The 22,397-nt window shown below is 41.8% G+C and overlaps 6 protein-coding genes across 8 annotated transcripts; 4 read left to right on the forward strand and 2 right to left on the reverse strand.

Moving 5' to 3' along the window:
* Positions 1 to 538: 538 nt before the first annotated feature.
* LOC103969030 (RING-H2 finger protein ATL60) lies at positions 539 to 2,146 on the reverse strand. The gene has a single exon (XM_009382440.3). The coding sequence runs from the start codon at positions 1,608 to 1,610 to the stop codon at positions 678 to 680; it is 933 nt and encodes a 310-aa protein (XP_009380715.2). The 5' UTR covers positions 1,611 to 2,146; the 3' UTR covers positions 539 to 677.
* A 920-nt stretch (positions 2,147 to 3,066) lies between these two features.
* Positions 3,067 to 7,225, forward strand: LOC135596113 (triacylglycerol lipase OBL1-like). 2 transcript variants are annotated; one of them, XM_065087909.1, is made up of 5 exons: positions 3,067 to 3,680; positions 3,758 to 3,981; positions 5,062 to 5,098; positions 5,394 to 6,097; positions 6,813 to 7,225. In XM_065087909.1, exons 1-5 carry the CDS (start codon positions 3,200 to 3,202, stop codon positions 7,116 to 7,118), a joined length of 1,752 nt encoding a protein of 583 aa, XP_064943981.1. In that variant the 5' UTR covers positions 3,067 to 3,199; the 3' UTR covers positions 7,119 to 7,225. The 2 variants fall into 2 exon arrangements, with proteins under 2 accessions (XP_064943981.1, XP_064943980.1); XM_065087908.1 differs by having other exon boundaries at positions 3,758 to 3,999; positions 5,065 to 5,098; positions 6,813 to 7,223.
* Positions 7,226 to 7,749: 524 nt separating this feature from the next.
* Positions 7,750 to 13,504, forward strand: LOC135585031 (uncharacterized). Its single transcript, XM_065087911.1, has 11 exons — positions 7,750 to 7,880; positions 8,039 to 8,165; positions 8,402 to 8,470; positions 8,903 to 9,019; positions 9,106 to 9,294; positions 9,652 to 10,145; positions 11,504 to 11,603; positions 11,799 to 11,858; positions 11,933 to 12,025; positions 12,107 to 12,226; positions 12,553 to 13,504. The coding sequence occupies exons 1-11, from the start codon at positions 7,843 to 7,845 to the stop codon at positions 12,895 to 12,897; spliced, it is 1,752 nt and encodes a 583-aa protein (XP_064943983.1). The 5' UTR covers positions 7,750 to 7,842; the 3' UTR covers positions 12,898 to 13,504.
* Positions 13,505 to 13,645: 141 nt separating this feature from the next.
* On the reverse strand, positions 13,646 to 15,458 carry LOC103969862 (uncharacterized). The gene is made up of 3 exons (XM_065087916.1): positions 14,321 to 15,458; positions 14,126 to 14,222; positions 13,646 to 13,825 (listed from the first exon to the last, which is right to left on the reverse strand). Exons 1-2 carry the CDS (start codon positions 15,006 to 15,008, stop codon positions 14,143 to 14,145), a joined length of 768 nt encoding a protein of 255 aa, XP_064943988.1. The 5' UTR covers positions 15,009 to 15,458; the 3' UTR covers positions 13,646 to 13,825; positions 14,126 to 14,142.
* Positions 15,459 to 15,565: 107 nt separating this feature from the next.
* LOC135596115 (uncharacterized) lies at positions 15,566 to 20,226 on the forward strand. 2 transcript variants are annotated; one of them, XR_010480797.1, is made up of 8 exons: positions 15,566 to 15,988; positions 16,233 to 16,291; positions 17,334 to 17,393; positions 17,547 to 17,616; positions 18,448 to 18,517; positions 18,720 to 18,746; positions 19,822 to 20,000; positions 20,075 to 20,226. XR_010480797.1 is itself a non-coding variant. In XM_065087917.1 (7 exons), the coding sequence occupies exons 1-7, from the start codon at positions 15,701 to 15,703 to the stop codon at positions 19,869 to 19,871; spliced, it is 624 nt and encodes a 207-aa protein (XP_064943989.1). In that variant the 5' UTR covers positions 15,566 to 15,700; the 3' UTR covers positions 19,872 to 20,226. The 2 variants fall into 2 exon arrangements, 1 of the variants encoding a protein (XP_064943989.1); XM_065087917.1 differs by having other exon boundaries at positions 19,822 to 20,226.
* A 943-nt stretch (positions 20,227 to 21,169) lies between these two features.
* Positions 21,170 to 22,378, forward strand: LOC103969033 (RING-H2 finger protein ATL74-like). The gene has a single exon (XM_009382443.3). It carries the CDS (start codon positions 21,665 to 21,667, stop codon positions 22,259 to 22,261), a length of 597 nt encoding a protein of 198 aa, XP_009380718.2. The 5' UTR covers positions 21,170 to 21,664; the 3' UTR covers positions 22,262 to 22,378.
* Positions 22,379 to 22,397: the final 19 nt, after the last annotated feature.

A 22,397-nucleotide genomic window follows, 5' to 3' on the forward strand; every position in this document is an offset into this window, starting at 1 on the left:
CAGTGGACTGATTCCGCTCGAGGTTTCTTCTTTCATATGCAGTGAACATGAGAGCAGGTATTAATTTCTTTTCCTTTCAATCAACTCAGTTAGTAGTTTATCGGTATGATTCTGCTGAATTGAATTAGACTTGCATTTGACTCATAATTGAGATAATTAATTGAGTTTGCAACAAAGTTCAATAAGAAACAAAGAATTAAACAGTGTGTCTACATTTAACGACTAGCTTACACCCTTTGTGTTGCTTAGTAATTGATGACATCAAAGTGGAATATCAGTGTTCTTGTTCTCTTCATGGAGTTTCGAAAACATTACATCAAGTTCATCACGTTGAAGTCAAAAAGGATTTCATCGAACTTTTTTTTTGAATCGAAGTGGCTATAAACAATGAAGAATCTCTCACAAGAACAGAGAGCATGATATAATTCATCTGTCTCAAAAATACTTAATCCATCACATTATGTGCTTTTAGATCAGCTTATCACATTATGTGTCTCTCACAAGAAGAATTCTTCCTCACTTTACCACAATAAATATCTCTACTACTACATCTGTGAAATCTTTCTTTTCCTGTGTGCAACAAATAGATCAAAAACATATATCAAGTTCTGAAAGAGATACATCAGCTTCTTCCATTTCCCTCACTTCAAAGCTTTCCACCAGCAGCTCCTCAAGACTCACGAGTTGGCCGGAGACTTTGGAGGCAGAGCGCGTCCCTCTCCTCCTCCCAACGCCTGTTCGATGTCGCCCACTCGGGGGCTACACGGCGAACCAGCAGTCCTCCCCCCCAGGCTCCAAAGCCTCCGCAGCGACCTAAACCTCGCCGTAACAGGCGACCCCGTGTCTTCCATGGCGAACCTACTCGACGGCAATGGAGTGCCTCGCGACGGGAACTCGTCCACCACCCTCCTTGGCATCTCGATCACGAGACGCCCTTCCTGTGGCTTCTTCGACGATGAGCTGCCTGAAGAAGTCGAGGGCCCTTCCGGTGAGCCATCTCCCTCTGCCTCTCCCGTAGTCGAAGAATTCTCGGCGTTCGCCTGATCTTGATCGCCGCAGAACAACGGGTTTGGCGGGAACACCAGTGACTCGCGAACAGTCTCAGGCGGTTGAGCTTCCGTTGCTTCAGCACCGGCATCCGGGTTCGCGGAGGGCTCGGCGCCGACGGGGCCCCGGCACAGCGGGCAGGTGGAGTGAGAATGGAACCACATGTCGATGCACTCGAGGTGGAACCCGTGGCCGCACTTGGGCAGCAGCCGGGCCTCCTCGCCGTCGACCAGCTCGCAGAGGCAGACCGCGCACTCGAGTCCCTCCTCGAAGTCCGCCGCCCGATAGACGGTGACGGGCAGCGAGCAGAGCACGGCCGCGTCGAGGCCACGGCGAGGTGCGGGGTCGATGTCAGCCGCGGCGAATACGAAGCGGGTCCGGGAGCGACCCCGGAGGGCGGGGTTCGGACGGAAGTAGCGCCTGGCATAGAGGTAGAGGAAGAAGACGAAAACGACGACCATGAAGAGGAAGACGGCCGCCGCCACCATCACCTTGCTGTTTATCCTGACGACGTCTACGCCACCGGCGCCGCCGCCGATATCCTGATCACCTGGCTCTGCCATCGGTGACGTTTGGTACGCGATGGCTGTGGTGCTGTCGTTGATGTGAAAGACCGAGGAGGAGAGACGATGTAGTACTGAACCACACCTACCTTTAAAGGACAAGGAAGGAAGTTGGAGAAGAAGAAGAAGACTTTAGGTGTGGAAGCCGAGGAAAGACTGGGAGCAGTATGTAAGTCACTACAGGTGGGGCAGGAGAGGAGAAAGAAGGTGGTCTTCATGAAGGACGAGCATGTGAATGAAGGTTTTGACATCACAGACTTGACTCCCATGAGCTTGCGTGTGGAGCTCGGCCATTTCCGATCTTTCGCGGAGGCCGGTGAGCACAGGCTGTGTCGGGCCTTCTCTGACACGGCGGAACCGGTCAAACAAGGAGGAAGCCACGCCCTTCCGTTGACTTGTAGTGCCTTTCCGTTGACTTGTAGTGCCTTTCGTTGACTTGAGATTTGTACTTGGGTCTTCCTTCGCACAAACCTATAAATCGATGAGGATCCAAATTATACTTACATGGAGGAGATTGGAGACCGCTAACATTCGAGTAAAAGATTACAAAATGCACCATAAATTCAATTAAAATGTTCTCCATCTTTGTTTCTTTTTGCTGTATCGTTCGTGTGTCACACACCTGAGCGACTGCATCGTTCCCTCTCGTTCCTACTGGTGTTGAAATGGCACACCAACCTCAAAAGTCATCAACAATACGCAACGAAGAGGAAAAGAAACGAACACGCTTTTGGTGAGAAAATGTCACGCAAAAACAAAATATTATAAGTCCAAAGTCATCCATTTCAACCCTCTCTAGAAAGAGAAGGAGCAGATAAAATTGATTTCGGAGGAAGAAGAGGAAGAAAAAGAAGAAGATAAAGTAGGATCTCTTTCATCATTATTATTATTATTATTATTATTATTATTATTATTATTATTATTATTATTTTCATAAATTTTGTTCTTTTTTCTTAATATGACCAATGTTTTGATGGCTAATTTCTTACCTTCTTATTTGACTTTTCACTTAAGTGTCAATGTAATGATGTCGAACTCACCCATAATATTATGATAATTTTTAAAAATTGATCGATTCTGTTCGTGATATTGGGTCGATAATCAATCGTAACACTATCTTTCTTTCTTTTGATTATCGAATTTCTTGAATTCATTATATAAAGATTATAAACACATTTCACCACCATATACTTTTACAAACTTTTATTATATATATATATATATATATATATATATATATATATATATATCTTTACCTTTTTTTTCCGTTAGAAAAGATTTGCCTTTTTCTTTTGTATTAAAAGCTGTCGAACAGAACAAACAGGAAACATAGAAATGCGAATCATTCTCCAATTCCTCGTAGTCATACACAAACATTCTTGCTGTAGATTTCGTTATGGAGATCCTCGAGAGCTCATCATCAACCTGATAAGATTGAGATCCAACAAGATAAGATTGGATTACCGGAATCCAATGTAAGATTTGCGCAAAAGTAGGCAGTGGTGACAGTTGATTCGTGCGTGGAAGTCTCCTCCGCCATCACGTCTTCCACACCCTGTGATTCCACGCAACCATGACGAAGCTGTTCCATGCTTCGCTCTAATGGCTACCTGCTCCTTCCATCCCCCTCCCTTCCGTTCTGCCATCTCCTCACTCTTCGTCTCTATGCCGAACCCTGCTCTCCATCTTCGTTCGTAGCTACGATGGCTGACAACGGCATGATGGACACTGCAGAGGAAGGGGGCGATGAGACTTGTGACTTCGGGTACCTGATTCTGAGACCCGATGGTGGCGGCCTGGTGGACCTCGCCCGGTTTCTGGTGTCCGGTGGCAATGCCCGCAGGTTCCTTCAGAGCTCTGAGGAGGAGGAGGAGGAGGAGGAGGATGGAGGAGGACTGGGGCCGATCCCGGATGACCATCGATGTGTCATACTGGTGTCCATTCTGGTCCGCAGGATCATTGCATTCTTCGGTAAGCCCATGGCGTGGTGTGGGATGCTGGTGGAGTTCCTCTTGAACCTCCTCTCCCTCAATGGCGGCCTCCGCGGCCTTCTCCTCAGCCTCCTCTCAGGTTTCCAGTACTACCTTGAAAGAAACTCCATCGCAGTGCATATCGTGAAGCTGCATGTTGCATTGGCATGTTGACAGGGAAAGCGGCGGTGCCGCAGAGGGGCTCAGCGACGTTCGTCAGTGCGATTGGGCACCTGGACAAGCGTGTGGACCTGCTCAAGTTCGATGCGGCCTCATTGAGGTCGGAAGAGGAGAGCGAGGAGGTTGCTGCTTGCTCCCAAGTCGGGAGAAGGGCTGTGATGGACCTCTGCATGATGGCTTCCAAGCTAGCTTATGAGAATGACAAGGTGGTCGCCGACGTCGTCAACAACCATTGGAAGGCAATGTTTCCCCCTCGCTTGCTCAAACAATCTCTGCCTCTACATGCATGTCAACTGATTGTTGTAATTTCAAGTACAGTTCTCTTCAATCATGAACTTTAAACAAACATGTTCTCTTCGATCATGAACAATTGACATGAAGAGGCTTTGTGTTTGCCCAAGTAATTCTCTAGGTATGGAGACATTTGGAATGAAGGTTGAGCTTCTAAAGGAATTGTCACCGGTCGAGAAGGTTACAGAGAATGACCGATGAGGTTTTCTCTTTATTGAGTATCTGATTGAGAGGAGACAATTGATGCTGAGATATTGATTAAATTTTGGTCAGCTTACTAATTAACCGAATGTATTTAACCTATTAGACATTTAGTCAATTAGGTTTTCGCTGTCACAGAATTTGCTGATGGGAGAAAGATAATAGAGAGATTGATCAATTTTGGTCAGCTCACTAATCAACTGAATTAACTGAGTGTATTTAACCTATTAGACATTTAGTATACATGGTCGATTAGGTTTTCGCTGTCGCAGAATTTTCTGATTGGAGAAAGACAATAGAGAGATTGATCAATTTTGGTCAGCTTACTAATCAACTGAATTAACTGCATGCATTTAACCTATTAGACATTTAGTATACATGTTCGATTAGGTTTTCGCTGTCGCAGAATTTGCTGATGGGAGAAAAACAAAAGAGAGATTGATCAATTTTGGTCAGCTCACTAACAACTGAATTAACTTGGCAAGAATGACATACAACCCAGCTTTGAAAATTTGATCTGGTCAAATGTTTGGTTAAATAAAACAAAGCTCTTCAAACTTAACAACAATATATGATGAATGTAACTGGCAAGTATGATGTGTAGAAATTAGTTGATTGACATCAACTCTATTGAACACAGCAGAACTTTGAAGCTGTAGCATGTAGAATTGATATGAAATACTTGTAAGGCTGACCTACATACATTAGATTTTTTGTACTCCAGCAGACCAAAGAATTTAGTGCTTATGCCACATTTTACTGTGTTTTAGAACTTGCTCACTTTTTCTTCTCTACTGTTGGTGCAAGAGCAGATGCATTTTGTGGAGTTCTACAATTGCTGGAATGGTAAGAAAGTCTATCCATCCATAAAACTATAACTGTCTCTACTTCTTAAGTTTGTTAAATGTGTTTTTGTCATATTGGATGACTTGTAATTTTCTTGGCAGAGAATGTAGTTCTTTACATAATATAGGATTATTTTCTTTATGATGATGTCTCTGCACAAGAATTTGGTGTATGAACTATTAGCTCTATAATTTCTCTCTTATATCAAGTAAACTCGCATATGCTTATTTAGTATGATACTACTTGACCGCTTCCTCACGGCTATCTCTTATTTATTTTGGCTGCTTGATCAAAGATTATCAAAAGAAAAAGTCTACTCAAGTCTTCATCTTATGCGACAAGCGATTAGATGCCAGTATAGTGTTAATCAGCTTCCGCGGAACTGAGCCTTTTGATCCAGATGACTGGAACACAGATATCGACTACTCATGGTATAAGATCCCAAAAATGGGGAGGATTCACATGGGCTTCCTTGAGGCTCTTGGATTAGGCAACAGAATTCAGGTCTCCACTTTCCAATTCCATCTTCAAGGTCACTCTTTAAAAAGGAGCTATTCAGGTGCCCAAGTAAACTATGACACCAGCAGTTTATTTGTTAAAAGAAAGGATGAATCACTAGAGATGGATAAGGAGAATGCATATTATGTCATTAGGAGTAAGTTAAAAGACTTGCTTCATGAGCACAAGAAGGCAAAATTCATTGTAACAGGTCATAGCTTGGGTGGTGCACTGGCTGTGTTGTTTCCGGCAGTGTTATTGTTTCACAAGGAAGAAGAATTGCTGAAGAGGTTATTTGGAGTGTATACTTTTGGACAGCCAAGGGTTGGGGATCGACAGTTCGAGAGGTTCATGGAAGATCACTTGTGCCATCCAAAGTCCAAGTACTTCAGAGTGGTCTATTGCAATGATCTTGTTCCGAGGCTGCCTTATGATAACAAGACTTTCTTGTACAAGCACTTCGGAACATGCTTGTACTACGATAGCCTCTATATCGAGCAGGTATAAATTTCTTTCTTCTCTCGGATTTTGTGCTAAAAATCCATGAATGTATGTATATTCGCTACATTGGAGTGAAAATTTCATCTCAGAAAGATCATTGAGATGTAAAAAATAGCTAAAATTAACAGAGACATGAACATGTTTACAATGGACAGTTTTACAAGAAATGTATTTTCAAGAGAATATAGCCACATGATCACTGGCACCGATTTTGTTGTGCGAAGAGTTACGAGTGCTTTTGCCCAATCCTTGTGATAATACAATGTTTTCACTGAGAGATTGATGTGTACATGATATAGTTGCTCTTTAATTTCCTATAAAATGATTGATCTGTTGACAAATGAAAAGACCTTGCGGAATAGAACTTCATGAATGCATGTTAGCAAATTATCTGCTGAAGTAGGTTCCTGTCTAAGACCAACATCTATTCTTTTATCGATTTCTTTCTACCAAATTTATGCTAATCATAAAAATAGGAAGCTTAAATTTTGCACAACTATGTCATCATTAAATCGATCTTCAATCATGGCACAATTCTTTTCTAATCTGTGCAAACATGCTTGAAGTAATTGGCACATCTTCTCACAAAAATGACTTTACCTGTCTCTTCTGAATTAGAGAACTTTATGCATACTTTCAATACCTAAACAACTCCATGTTTCTGATGCAACCTTGACTCTCTTCTAATTACTATCATTTTCTTTTTCCGATGAAGAACGTAGAGGAAGAGCCTAACAGGAACTACTTTGGGCTGAGATATCTTCTTCCAGAGCACATGAATGCGGTCTGGGAGCTCATCAGGAGCCTAAGCATGAGGTATGCCTATGGAACAGAGTACAAAGAGACCTGGTTCTCCATATGCCTTAGGATATATGGACTACTAATGCCCGGTGTTTCAGCTCATAGCCCTGTAAATTACATAAACAGTATAAGACTGGGAAGGCCAGTAGCTGATACTGGCTCCTTCCGAAGTGTCTTTGCAATTGAATTGAAGTCCCAAACCTCAAGTACCGATATGTAAACCTTAATATGCTTTTGTTTGTTTGATTCATGGCTTTTCCTATCAAAGAACTCAAACATGTTTTGGTTGGTAATGCTTGATTTTGACTCTTAAGAGTTCATTTCAGTAAAAATAGGAAACCATGGGAAATGATGCTTTTCAAATGATCCCATTTTGATTTTGATAAGAGCTCTATTCTCTTGATGGACGGAAATGATAAAACATAACACACTAAATCTATCACGTCTGAATATTTTTTGAGATCTAAAATGTTTTCTTAATCATAAATAATTATGGGTGTCTTGACTATGAATTAGGGGCATATTGATATTGTATTCGAATTATATTATATTCTTTATGCAGGAGAAGGGATATAAGATGCTTGGTTCCATTTTAGGATTCTTACTCGTGGATCTCTTTAATCATTTCGGAGGGCGTAATTATACTTCGATAAGGAATAGATCTTAGATCGAATCAAATTAATTAGTCATGTAAACAAGAATCATCAACATCAATAATTAATAATTTTAATAATTATATATATGATGGTGTGAAATGTCACTATATATATATATATATATATATATATATATATATATATATATATATATATATATTAGCCATCGTTCACCCGCCAGCGTGAGTTGAAGCCCACGAACACCAAAACCGTTACTTAATGGCAGGAGAGGCTGCCATTTCGTTCTTATTCTAATGGTCGGTTCTTATAGGTTTACAAGGAGGAGAGATGTATTCTTCCCATGGCGTCATTCTTCCCGTGAACCTGTAAGACTTGATTCGATCCCCCTCCCTTGTGATTCTTTCCGAGTTCGGTTGGATTCGTTCATCTTGTTTGGTTCCCGGAACTAGAATAAAGTTTGTATTTTGTGCTGAGATTTTGGATCTTTTTACTGGATTGGGAAATTGCGGGGCACCGTCAACAGGGGAAGATCGATCCGGAAAGTTATGCATAAGGTGGGGAAAGGTCGGGTGGTGGAGTCGCGGTGCAGGCGACCGGATCTGGCTTCGTGTTCCTCTGGAGACGCCTTCGCGAGCTGTTCCGGCCTCGATGTGGGTGAATCTTTTTCTTCTTGGTCGGTTCCTTGTTCTTTTCGTGTGGTTCGATAAGAAGGTTCACGCAGGACATTCACTGTTGCGCGGCAGTGTCAGTTTTGTCTAATTCTAGGGAATAAATTGATGTTGCATAGTCTACAATCGATTCAGATTCCTAAAATTTGGCTGTAGAATGTTCGTATCTGTGTATGACCTGTACCAAAATAATTCTTGATACTTGTTTGGATGACAAGATCAATCATGATGCGAGAGAAGGAAGGCGGCGGAAGATGTGCTGCCATAGAACTCAACTTGAACAAGAAGTAAGTGATTCGCTCAACTTAGCTGCCTTCTGCATTGTTCAATTACATGGTCTAGGATGAAATCCATTGCCATTGTCCTCTTGTTGACTAAATTTTGCTTGTTAATGATGCTAAATAATCAAGTCTTTTGTAAGAAGGAGCTGCTCATCAAGATTTAGTGTGTGAAACATCTTGGAGTTTTCACAATGGTGACACTTACCCTCCATTTACTCTATCCTAGACACAATCTTCCATCACATTTTTTTGTTGCTAAAATGGTTAATTGTCATTACTAAGTCACAGAAGCAGTCGATAAGGGATTGAAAGTGTAGGATATATATTTTCAATATCCTACTTGAACCATCTATTTTCCAGTCCGTGCATATATTCTCTTTTTCTTTATTGTGATACTCGTGTGTTAATCTGCATTCAGTTTCTAAAACAACTTTGCAGGTTCAGAGATTGCAGCAGCAACTGCAGGAAGAGATTGATGTGCATGTGGCTTTAGCATATGCAGTAGCACATAATGCTGTCCCTTTTTTGAACTCTCCTTCCAGTCTTCCAGATAGAGTATGAAGTACATGGGCTTTTGATATTACTCATATGTTTGAGTAATTGCAATACTAATAATTCTTTGATCATTAAAAATTGTTTAGGCTCGGGAGCTTCTACATGATATAGGAACACTGGAGACTACAGTTTCTAAGCTTGAAGAGGAGTTGGCTTCTTTGCAGCTTCAGCATTGTCAAGAAAGGACTGAACGCCATCTTGCTGAAAACCATCTAGAATATTTTCCATCATTTTCACCAGAATCACCTACATCTTCCAGTTGCTTGTGGGAAGAGGTACCTGGTGTTCTTTCTTCAGTTCCTTCAGTCTGTCTCACCTACTGATTGCTCATAGTTTCTACTTTGTCCCTTCCAGTGCTTATCTTCTTTGAGGGTTTTTAAGTTTGAACTAAATCAAATACCTAGCTCATTGCAACAAGATCTAGTATCTCGTGGAGATTCAGAGTTTGCTGCGGCAAACATATCTTTAGCTGAATGCCCTTAGGAAGAGGTTTCATTTATACAGTCTTCTTTCTGTCTGGCTTTTAAATGCTTGTTTTTTTGTGAATGGACTTTGTCATTTTTTTCCTTGATACTAACAATACATGTGATGTGTTAACCCTTAACCAAAATCATATCTTTCTTTCTGCTCAGTTGTTAGGATCATGCAACAGGGTTGACGAAGGGAACAAAATGGATGTCTGTCTTCAACAGTCTGATGCAGCGGAATTGAAGAAGGATCTCTTACAAAGGAACTTATGTAATAATCCAAACCAGCTTTCAGAAGAAATGGTGAGATGCATGAGAAATATCTTTCTTTGTCTATCTGAATCATCAGACAGATGTTCAAAGGCATTTTCTTTAGATTGTTTGCCTTCTCAATCATCACCAAATGACCAGCGGTCTTTTTCTTCATTCACATCCTTTTCTGATTCATCCTTAATATCCTCACCTTTTCGAAATCCTCTAAATGGAACACATAAAACTGATGAGGTAATGGATCAAGTGGATGGATTTGATCCTTATGGAGTTAATGGCAAGGTGCAAAGCAGGAATATTGGAACGTATCGTTTGGCAGCTGAAGTATCATGGATGTCTGTCGGGAAGGCAGAGCTAGAATATGCTTCTGAGGCTCTAAAAGGTTATAGGTATGATGTCTTGCTTACTTCCAATCTTAAAAGGAACCTATGCCATGTAATCATCTATATACATACTTCATATTTATACTGATGCAGACAAGTCGTGTTACATGTTGACAGTTGGCATATTGTCAGACTTTTAGCATCATAGAAGCTGAATTATTTAACATATCTCAAGCTGGTTTTGTCTCTGCAAGTAGGATTTTTTGCATGCTCCTTTCATCATTTGTTCTTATTGGCAACTAACTTTATTTTTTGGCATTAATATGATTTAGATATTTAATTAGAGTTCTCTGAACTAACAGAACTTGTTTTTGTTTTTCTAAAGGTAGATTGTCCTTTGATCATCCAATCTTTATATGAAAAATATAATTTCCAATTTATCAAGTATCTTCCAGATCAGGGTGCATGGATAGTTTGATCAATAGAGTAGACTACTAGCTAATTTGTATAGAGTGGGTCTACTAGCTACATTGTCTAGAATATGTTACCGGTGTTTGTAAGTTGAGGTCAATAAAAACGTTGACACATGGGCAGTAGGTCATTAATCCATATTTACATGACCATCCTATCTTTAAATAGTTTCCACATTTGACTTATGATCTAACGTGCTAAACTTTTGAAGTTAGTGACAAGTGTGATAAGAATAAAGTGAGGCAATGTTTGTTAAATAAGTCTTCTTCAGAGTAAGTTTACATACACTTGTAACAAGAACACCAGAGTCTTTTAATATATGGAAATGAAATGTTTCAAAGTGTTTGATAAACCACTGACAATAGTTTGTTAAGTACATGCATGGTGCTTGGATGAATACAATCAACCATTTCCACTATAAGCTTTATGAAACAAGAACAACTTTACCATAGGGGTTGATGTAATATATTCTGAAAATTCTCATTTCCAATGGTCATGTAAAAGGATGTTCAACTAATCACTAAAATGTATTATTGAGAATTAGTGCAGCATTAGAGTTTGTGTTATTAGTTGATAACTTAAATCTACTTTATTAACAGTGGCACTTTCAGCAAAAAGTATCAAACTTTTTTGGTATGTCTTGGTTAAGATATCTCCAAGTGTTAAGCTCACATTGCACTTCTCAAGAAGCCATGATGTCTTTTAATTTCTTCCTTTTTAGTTCTCATGTTATTGCTTAATTTGGAGTATATTCTGGCAAACTGGCTTCGACCTGCAGCTCTTTCTTGGTCTGGTGATTCCAACTTTTTTCTAAAATGCAAGGAACATGCTTAGAATTTTTGCAGAACTCATCCCAATATCATAAATGGCACTTTGTCTACTATCGGTTTCAGATAAGATGCTAAATAGTGAAAACTTGTGATGACTATAGCTTCTTAGCCTGTCTTTCTTAGATTTCTTGTTGAGCAATTGGCAAAGGTTAATCCAGCTTGTATGGGTGGGAATGAGAGGCTTTCCTTTTGGGTCAATGTGTATAATGCCTTGACAATGCATGTAAGTTCCCCACCAATCAATATCAGTATCATTGCAACTGCTAATAGATTATTATGCCAACAATAAACTGAGGATTAGTATGAAGTGACAGACTTAAAATTGATTGATTTCTTCAAGAAACTGAGGATCAACTGTACACCTTTGAATGATTTCTTCAAGAACTAGAAATATAACTTCTGTTGCTTAAAAGTGCAGGCCTATTTAGCATATGGAGTTCCTAGAAGCGACATCAAGCTATTTTCCCTCATGCAGAATGTTTGGATTCACAGTTTTCATGCTTCCTATCATTTTTGCTGTATATATTAAAACCAACATGTGGTGTGTTGCAGGCATCTTATATAGTTGGTGGCCATTCATTCAGTGCAGCTGAGATTGAATTTGTCATTTTAAAGATGAAACCTCCAGCACATCGTCCACGGCTAGTATGTAACAAATGAAATATATATTGCTTGTTCCTTTATTTATCCACCAGCATAACTACTAAATCTGCTTTTTTTTTTCAGGGATTGTTATTGGCTGTTCACAGATTTAAGATTTCTGAAGAGCATAGAAAGTATTCCATTGACAGACTTGAGCCTCTGCTGCTATTTGCCCTTAGCAGCGGGATGTATTCCTCACCTGCGGTGAGCTTCTTAATCTGACTGTTTTTTGGATGGAAAATTGGGAAACTATATTACTATTAAGCAACCAGCATCTCTAAATTGTTACTTTAGTGTATGTGATTGTGACCTATAAGAAAGAAGATCTTGCTCCAGTAGTTTTGCATCGGTAACAAGATCTATGCAAATTGATACTCACTGGAAACTTCTTATATATACAAAAACCATATACACAAATTGGGTATGCACTGTTTTATCTAAAGCAGATCTGCAATTTAGACTAAGATTGATATGTAGAATATTGTTGCTCTAGTAGGTTATATATATGACATCCATCAAGCATGATGCAGGTAAGGGTCTTCACACCTGATAACATTCAAGATGAGCTTCAGAACTCCAAGAAGGACTATATTCAAGCATCAATAGGTATTGGTGAAAAGGGAAAACTGCTAGTGCCAACACTGCTGCACTGTTTTGCCAAGGGCATTGTTGAGGATTCTTTGTTGGTCGACTGGATTTGTCAACATCTTTCCCCCGATGAAGTAATTATTTCTTGGGATTCTACATCACTGCAGACGCGGTGGTTGCTTGATGTTCAGAGTTTTAGTATCATCCCGTTTGATCCAAGTTTCCGGTACCTATTCTTGCCTGATGACAATACTTCTCGGAAGTCTCCCCGTGATTGGTCTGTTTGAGCAGCCTTGAAGTGGTTAAAGAGTATCATCTTTAAGCTACAGATTTCCACATTTTCCCTAGCACATGTGTCCATGTCGACATTTAAACATGCTCCGGCAAAGATTTCTTCACCTGAACATATCCTCAGCTACAATTCTATAAATTCTTGGTCATGCAGAAGATGACTAAATATGCATGATATCTAAGTGAGATGCTTGGTTTGTTTGCACATAAACATATGAAAAGAGGTACACTCAAACTAATGTGGATTTTACCATAAGTGCAAAGTCAATTTCGAGGGTTTGATGCTTCTGCAAGAACTGGTTATGTGATCTTTTGAGGAAAAATTTCCACTTGTGCTTGAGTCGTACACTGAGATGAGATTATCAATCCAAAGTGGCTCTCTGTAGGTTTGACTAAACTAAGCTGCCTCTGTATGTTGTATGTGGCAATATCATTTCGTTATGTATGTGAGCTTGAGCATTCAATGGAAATAATGTGGATAACTCTATATGTGAAAGTTTTGCTTGTACTGTTTTCCATATTCTTGTCTTTTGTTTTCCTTGAGAAATGTATTCTTTTACATGGTAATAAATTGCTTATCCAACAGTTTATTGAATTTTGAAATCCTCTATGATGGTTGTGTCACCTGAATTGCTGGTATAGTTCAATGCTCCAGGTTGATAAAGTTTGATTGACATGAAAAATGCTTGACTTGGAAGAATGTACAGGGATTGACTTACTCTGTTTTTGGATAATTTCTAGAGATGAGAAATAAGTTTATTTTGAATCAAGGATCTCAATAGAAGAAAAAAAAGAAATAGAAACAAGTAAATGAAGAGGAGAAAAGAGGAAAGAACTTCTGGGTGGCTTTTCCCCCTTCAGGTCTCTCCATTTCATCCTCAGCTCCATCTCTTCACAGTTTTATCAATGAAACTGAGTCTTGATCTGTAAAAACATGTTATAAAATGTGAGATTTCATCAATTCAGCAGCAGCAGATCATATCATATTAACTACCTATGTGGCAAAAAATGCAGATAAATCCAAGCTTATTAGCTTGTTAAGTTTTCATCTCATGTCCATTTTACTCTCTCTCTCTCTCTCTCTCTCTCCCCCCGCCAGTAGTGATGGTGATGATACTAGAAAGACGAAGAAGAAGAAACAACAACAAAAAGGTAGTGAAAATGAAGAACAGATATCGAGAACAGCCTGAGGACATGTCGAAGTGGAGGATGAAGAAGACTCACCCAGAAAGATACAGCTCTCAGCTACTTTGCCTGACAGAACAAGCCACGGCCTGCGCCCAGTGCCTCAGTCTCGTCTTCACATGCTGCGGATCGTCTCCTGTTCAACCCCAACATCATTACCAATCAGTAACTCCAACACGCCTTTTCGTCGAACACCTGCGTATAAAAAGGGTGGGTGCAGTGGTATTACTGCACCTGGATTGCAGATCTTCCACGACTCCGAGGGGCCTCCTGAATGCTCGTCGGGGCTCCGAGGGCTCGGAGAGCCGCACAAGGTCGACGGAGTAGAGGCGGTGGTGGGGCTGGTCATCGGGCTCGGCGAGAATGGTATCTTGATGTCGGAGAGCTGGCGGTTGACGGCGAAGTAGAGATCGAGTGCGGGGAGGGTGTCGAGGAGGTCGTGGCCGCCTTCCTCCTCGTTGAACCCGAACCCAAGTTCTATGCTTCCCCTAAGCTCGTCTAGGTCCTCATCCGTCAGGTTCCTCACCCTTTTGGTAGCCCTCGTCTCGCCACCATCGCCGGCCTCGTCCTCCTCCTCCTCCTCCTCCTTTCCTCCCCTCTCCGTCATCATGTGCCTGCTTTGCAGTATCTGCCTCCGCCGCTTCTCCCACTTGACCTCTCTCTTTGTCTCCTTCATCGACAGCTGCTTCGAGAGCAGCCTCTTCTTGTTGCATCCGACGGCGGCGGTTCTGCTGCGCCTGCCGCATTTCCAAGCCAAATCGGGGCCGTCGACCAGCGCCGCCACCTCGTCCCTGTCGCTCTCCCAGAACATCGACAGCAAATAGCACTCCATTGCTTCCTTGTCCATCTCCCTACCTCTCTTTTCGCAGCGCCTGCACCCCTCCTCCTCCCCCTCAAACGGATTCTCGTACGTGATGAGCATGACGCAGCGACCGGCCGCTGCTAGAGGAGGAAGAGGAGACCATGAGAATCAAAACTAAGCTCTTAGGATCGAAATCAGCTGCATTGCTTCTGTTCGAGGAAGTGGCGGGGCTTCCTCGGCCAAGATGGATACTTAAGGACGCAATATTAGCCATTCAGTGCTCCGACCTGTAATGCCCACCGCTCCTTCCTCGACTTCACAACAATTTCTAGTTCAGACAACCTGTGTTCTATACTTAGCGAAGGTGATCGCGGCAACAACCCGAAAGCAACCCCTTTACATCAATGCATTGCGCAGGAGGAAGACGATGTCAATCGCTAAAAGATCGCATACCACTCCCTTTGGCTTGGAACTCCGGCGGCAGCAACAGATCAGCGTCTGACCGTAGAATATAGCTAACGTGAATCTCCAAGCATGTTGGAGGTAGGCACGTCACACCTGGAAGATTTCAGGGGTGATTCGGTCCGAAATGGATTTGTCAGTTTCGCGTTCGTGTGACAGTCCGGATCCGGATCCGATAAAGTTCCAGATCCATATATCCATACCCGATCCATCAGCATAGTGGTTCCGACGACGCGACTCGTGAGATCCCCCTCCGCTCCGCCCCTACTGGCCTAATACTGCGCCGCCTCTCGCCACTGCTCATCCTCCATCGGCAGCCATCTCGGAACCACCACTCTTCTCGGCCTTCGATGGCGGATTTCTTCGTGGGCGCCTCTGTCTCCCTCCTGAGCATCTCCACCACCCTCTTGATCGGCGCCGGTTGCTTCGCGTTGGGTTTCCTCTTCGCGCACAAGGAGACCAAGAGAGGCTTGCCCTTCCCATTTTCTTGGATCAGGTCCTTAGCTGATAACAAGAGAGTCGCCGTTCCGGCCGACGATGGTCCCGGTGAGCCGAAGTTTGTGGAGAGGGCCGTGCAGAAGAAACCCGCCCTTCTCGAGATCGAAAACCTTGCTGAAATCCTTGAAGACTTCAAAATGGTAGGTCAATATGTAATATTTCTTGTTCTTATTGTTCCTTGTATGACTCCTTTGTACACCGAAACGTATTCTTCAATTATAATCCTTCTCAGTTCCTGGAATGCTTCAATTATAATCCTTCTCAGTTCCTGGAATGCTTCAATTATAATCCTTCTCAGTTCCTGGAATGCTTCTTTAATTCTAAAATCGATGCCTTTATTTGCATATTCTTGTTTGGTACCATCTTGATGTTGAAATTGTGCAGGTTTTGGTTGTAAGAAATGATTTGAAGATGGGGAAAGGAAAGATTGCTGCCCAATGCAGGTATTCTTCATTTTGATATGTCCTGAATGATTGTACCTATTATCTTGCTACCACAATTTTGTGTAAGATTGTTTCATGGTTGCTATTGCATAGAATTCTTGGAGAAGTTTAATCTTGGAAGATTTTAACTTCTTTATTAATTTTGTATATTGGTCTCAGTCCAATAGAGAGAGATATGATGGTGGTTTAATGAGCAGGGATCACTGTATGTCTAAGGCTTAGCATGCCATAAGGACCTGTTACTTGATTTCCTGCATCATGAATTTTTCATGTTGGTGCCACTTCACTTGATTTTCAGTATACAAGACTGTCTCATGACATGATTATTTTTATAATCTTGTTTTTATCCTATGCCAGCTGACATCTGCAATTTGGCATATAATTTTTGTTTTACTTGGTAGTCATAATTGTTCCTAATAAAAAAATTCCATGAGCATTTGGAGCATAATAACAGTCTTAAACAAAGGTTCTCAATTTCAGTCCGTACCGTTGTACTAAGCCCTGCTCGATATGGTACGTACCGAGACATACTGATGGTACACCGAAAAAGAGTTAAAAATACCTCCAAAAAATACCTAGAGGTAACGGTCTAAAAATACTGGGGCGTATCGATCGGTACGCCTCAATAACGATTGAAATCTGAGATGTATCGACCGGTACACCTCGGTAACGTTCAAAATCCGGTGCGTACTGACCGGTACCGAGGCACATCGATCGGTATGCATCGGATTTTGACCATTACCTCCCGATACAGACCTTGTATCGTTCAATACGAGATCAAAACACTAGTAACACCCGATAAAGGGCAGTCCACGTACCGGTATCCTTTCGGACCGGTACGTACCACCCATACCAGGCGGTACACATCGAAATTGAGAACCCTGGTCTTGAACATCAAAGGTAGCATGCATCTATGGCATAGGCTCTATGTAGTATAAAAAATCAGATGCTAATAATAATATAGAATGATTTTTGAATTCTAGTTGATATTGATCGTGATTCTAGAAGGTTAAATTGATGGGCTTACTTTTATGTCTTTCAGCCATGCAACTCTGGGTTTATACAAAAAGCTCCTTCATAAAGCTCCAAAAGCATTGAGCAGGTACCTTTGGCTACTCTTAAATGAATTGTACTAAATGATTATCTTTTATATCTTGCTTAAACCTACAAAATTGAGAAAAATGTTACATTAGAATTTCATATACTCTGATTTGGGTGTTTTGATTTTGTTGTCTATCGATTCTTCTGTTGACAGGTGGGAGGATTGTGGCCAAGTTAAGGTGGTACTGAAAATTGAAAGCGAGGAAGATCTTCTTGTGCTACAAGTATATTACACTGGCATTTAGCTTATTCATATTTGTAAATGTAGAGCTGCTACAATGTGAACCTTCACTCTGACTTGAATCCTTTCCTCTCATGAAACTGTTCCAAATTCAGAAACCTGTTTCCATGTGAGAGATTTGAGATGATATTTGCTAGTGGGTCAAGCGTACAGAAAGCAAGCAGCATTGTAACATAAGCCTTTACAGCCTGCTTAGATGTATAGCTAGTAGACGTGCCAATAAACTCAATATTGAGTCAAAATGCTCATGCAAAAGGGAAAGAGGAACATGTTGAGACATAAAAGTTCTACCAACCCAATTGTGCTGACATTCTTTGATCCATCAGTGCTTCTGAAGTGTTAGTGGCAGTATATCAAAATTTCGAGGCTGCATATTTTTCTTTCTTCCTGTATGCTCATCTGTGGCATATCATTGACAAATGATTTTTTATTCATGTCTTTCTCTGAATAGGTAGCTGTAGGTTGCTCTAGTTATATATAGCATCCTTGTGCATCATTCAGAGAAAATTGCTTTTATTCATTTCAATTCTGATGTTCGATGGACTCTCAAACTAAACCGCATACTCTAGTTTCAAGCAAAGACTATACAAGTTCCAATTAGATCTGGGTTTCTTATGAGATTATGTTTGAACCTTACATGTTGATGCATGTATAGTTAGTGTTGTACTATTTGAATGTTCATTTTTTCTATGTCCAGTTCATATTTATGTGCACCAAGCATATATTTAGTGCATGATAAGGTACTATAAAAGGTTTTCCATAAGCCTTTACTTTGAACGATAATCATGCTTGTTCACTTGTTGTTTTGTAACAGGGAAGAGCAAAGTCTCTAAAGCTACCAACCCATATAACAATTGATGCTGGAAGGACACAAATTGCACCGAGTGAGTAGATTATCTTTTTGCTGTATAAGTTTTCAGGAACTTCCTTTTTGTTTTTATTAGCGAGGAACTCATACCAAATTAGGTTTATTGTGGAAACTGTTTTGACTACTCTATCAGGATACCTGTGAATAATTTTTTTCATTCAAGATAGTTCATGATTGCTGTGTTACGAAATTGTAACTGACTGTATCTTTTCCTACAGATTCAAGGACGGTGATGGCTATTTTGGGTAAGCTTCTTAGAATTGAAATTTTAACACTACAATTATATTGTTACACATAGAAGTCTTAACTTTTTCTTTCTTTGATATTGCCACCCCTATATTTGAATGTCAATTGTGTAAAGCAGTTTCTTTATTAGAAGGTTTTTTTAACTTGAGATTTTGGTGCAATGTGGTAGCCGTGCCCACGAATCACCTTTGATTTAAAGGCTGACTAATATAGTGTGGTGCAATGAGATAGTTCAATCAAATTATCCGTCTAATATAGTGTGGAAGTAAGGATGGAAAGACGGAGAAACTCAAAAGATGACGGAATTGAGCTAACAACCCTGGATGTCAAACAGCAGGGAATGACCTCCGATTGGTAGGCTGTTATCAATGGTCAATCAGTCGCAGTTGATTACAAAGTTGCATGTACTTTGTTTGCCATGAGAGGTCAGGTGATTGGCATCAGTATAAATTGCAACCGGTAATGCCATTAAGTTATTGGATTAGTTACTTGATAAGCGGCAGCTTATCTTAGGGAAGTAAGGTGAGGGCCTGACATGGAAATGTGGGGAGATATCCTGTAGAGAATCTGAAGCGAAGAAGCCGGAGTTGGAGGGAAGAGGACAATGACACTGTAGAGTGGATCAGGGAATTCATTAGATCATTAGTTAAGATCTGGATTATAAATTTCATTAGCATAATATTGCAAGAATATTACAATTTCAATTTGGTGGTCTGTTTACCTCTTGCTAGATCATGGTCTAACCTATCTCAATGCCCTAGACATAAACAACTTGTTAGAATTCAGAAAAGGCTGACATAAAAAGCTTACAGAGAACAGAGAGCAAATTCTTAGAAGTGCTCTTTACGACCGATCCACTTCAATTCGGTGACCATATTTCTTTTTAAATTATTTAATCACTTTAATGCATTAATTATTTTTTCCCAAATGTCATTCATACCATAAGATATTGAGTTCTTATGGGGATGATAAGGAAATTGAATTTATTGAGTCTGACACCATGAAAATCTATATTCGATTCTTCCCACCGACACTTTGAACTATGCATTCTGATCTGTTGAACTTCTTGAGCAGGGCCGGCGGACATGGTTGATGATGTCACAGGTGGTCTGAAGCTTCTATGATATTTTATGACAGCATTCGACAACCAGGCATTTCTCTTGAGAAGCTAAAGGAATCATCTTCAGTTGCACCTTTTATGGTTAAATTGCTGCTTGACTAGAACTTGAGGCCTGGAATTTCCCAGTCGTTTGGTAAGTGGATCATGCTACAGTAGGTGCTTGAGCTGCCAAATCCAGCTCCTAATTTCTTGGTGTGTATTGATCAGAAATGACAATCGTCTGATCTGGAGAAGCCAGCCACCAAGGTCCTGATATATGTTGCTGTTGTTTTCATGATGGTATGTATGTATGTATGCAGAAAAGATGCTTGATTCTGTGATGCACTAACATTTGCAATCTGAGTCATTATGCATCCCAAGATAGGTGGTGGTATGTCACTCATTATGCAGATAGATATTTTGATGTGATTCTCCATTATTTGAAGATGTTTGATGGCACACAACTCAAATAGATTTGGGATTTTGCTACAAAGAAATGAAACAGTACATGTGCTTGATATGGAGTATAGGCAGAGATCTCTTTTATCTTTGAACACAAAGCAGATATTGTCTCCTGAACTATCTCGAAGAAAATCTCCTTCGATTCAATCCTGAAAGTAGTGAAGCCAATTCCATGGTCCCTCTCGGGTGCTTTAACCCCGCCACGATCGATGCTTAGTTGGCAACCTGTGTTTTCTTTCTCTTTCTTCTTGCTGAACCCAAAGAGGACGCCATCATCTTTTTGCTGCAACTACTGTTTACAATCTCCTTCCTCCTTTCTATACCATCGGTTTTCGTCCATGTGCAGTGGCCATGGTGGAGATACGAAGCTTGTCTTCACTTTGCTCTCTCTATGTAGATGGGTTGGTGATGCATCATCCATTTCACCGGGAGCGGAAGAAAGAGACTGGTTGCCTAAGTTGTGCCAGCAAATGCAGCAACGCCTTCTCTCTCTCTCTCTCTCTCTCTCTCTCTTTGTATTCACCGCTGGTCTTGGCGTCTTCTCCAATGACCAAAAGACTTCCAAGTCCTTATCTTTCGTAAGATGGAGAGAGAGAGAAAGAGAGAGAGAGGGAGAGATGACTTTAAATGTCACATCTCCTGCGTCACAGCTTTAATCACCTCAATCCCTTCCTGGAATCAATCACATCACCGTGGTCCCGTCGGCGCGCCCACCTACTTAAATAAGAGCTGATGTCAAGATCCTGCCATGGCAGTGGATCTGACGAGGATCTTATGCACACCTGACTCATCTCCTTCCCCCATCCTTGACCACCCACCTTATATGCAAGCTCACGCGTGTCATCTTTCCGCCATCCTCCGTCTCTGGATCATGTGAAAGATGTGCAGCATCAAGATTATGAACCCCACCCCCCACCGCCAAGACTCTGTTCTTGACTTGTTACAGCAGCAGGCGATGCTTCTCATCTGTTTCATTCATCACTCTCAGTCACTGCCACTTTGACATAGATCAACAGCTTTCATCTTCTCCACTTGTGATATCAAAGGATTGCTTTCCTATAACCCCAACCACTCAGAAAGTGGTGGGTCAGCATGCAGTAGAATTTTCTTCTGCTTTGCAAAAGCAGGTCAGCAGGTGAAGAAAAAGAGGTCGAGCTTCGACCGACCCTACCCTCCTGCTTCCCACCATCATCCATCTCCCTTTATAAGCACCCCTCCTGCCTCTCATCTCTTCCCCCTTTCCCCTCTCCTTGTCTGTCTTTGTCTTGTTGGCATCTCCTTCTCTGCATCTGTTGTCTATCTTCTCCTGTGCCACTCACGACCTGAGTCTGCACCACAGAGTACCAAGACAAGGATATGCATCAGGACCACGTTGATGACAGCATCTCTATGGAGTACTGCTGCTTGAGCTCCGTGCTGGTCCGACTCCTTACGAAGGCTGCGCTCGTCTTGTCGCTGATGGTCAAGTGGCTCCTCTTTCCCTGCTACGACTGGTGGCCTACTTCCTCCTCCGCCGCCGTCGCCGCGTCTTCGGAAGGCATCAAAGGAGCCGAGGCCAGAGCCCGTCACCGCGCCGCCGCCCAGGCGGTGAGGGAAGGGCTTCGGGTCTCGACCTACGGGGAGCTGGTGGCAGAGCAGGAGGAGGCGGCCGCCGCGACGTGCGCGGTGTGCCTGAGCGAGGTGGGTCGGCGGGAGCGGGTGTGGGAGCTGAGGAACTGCAGGCATGTGTTCCACCGGGGGTGCCTGGACCGGTGGCTCGACCACGACGAGCACCTCAGCTGCCCGCTCTGCCGCGAGCCGCTCCTCGCCCGGCGCTCGACCGCCGGGGCTTCTCCGCTTCATCCTCCGCCGCCGCCGCCGCCGCCGTCGGAGCCCAGCTGGGCCGTGGAGCGTCTCCTGTACTTCTTCGGAGACGACCTCCTCCTCCATGCTCCTGCTCCTCTTCCTTCATAGGTTCATCGGGGCTCGGACACATACATACATGACATGTACCACTGCCGTATAGCCATCCATGTTCACCATTTTTAGTCTAATATTTGTTAATACATCTAAATATTATCGTTATTATTATTTTGTATGTTCTTTGTTT

The sequence above is a fragment of the Musa acuminata genome, chromosome BXJ1-10 (genome assembly GCF_036884655.1).
Source record: "Musa acuminata AAA Group cultivar baxijiao chromosome BXJ1-10, Cavendish_Baxijiao_AAA, whole genome shotgun sequence".
NCBI lineage: Eukaryota > Viridiplantae > Streptophyta > Magnoliopsida > Zingiberales > Musaceae > Musa > Musa acuminata.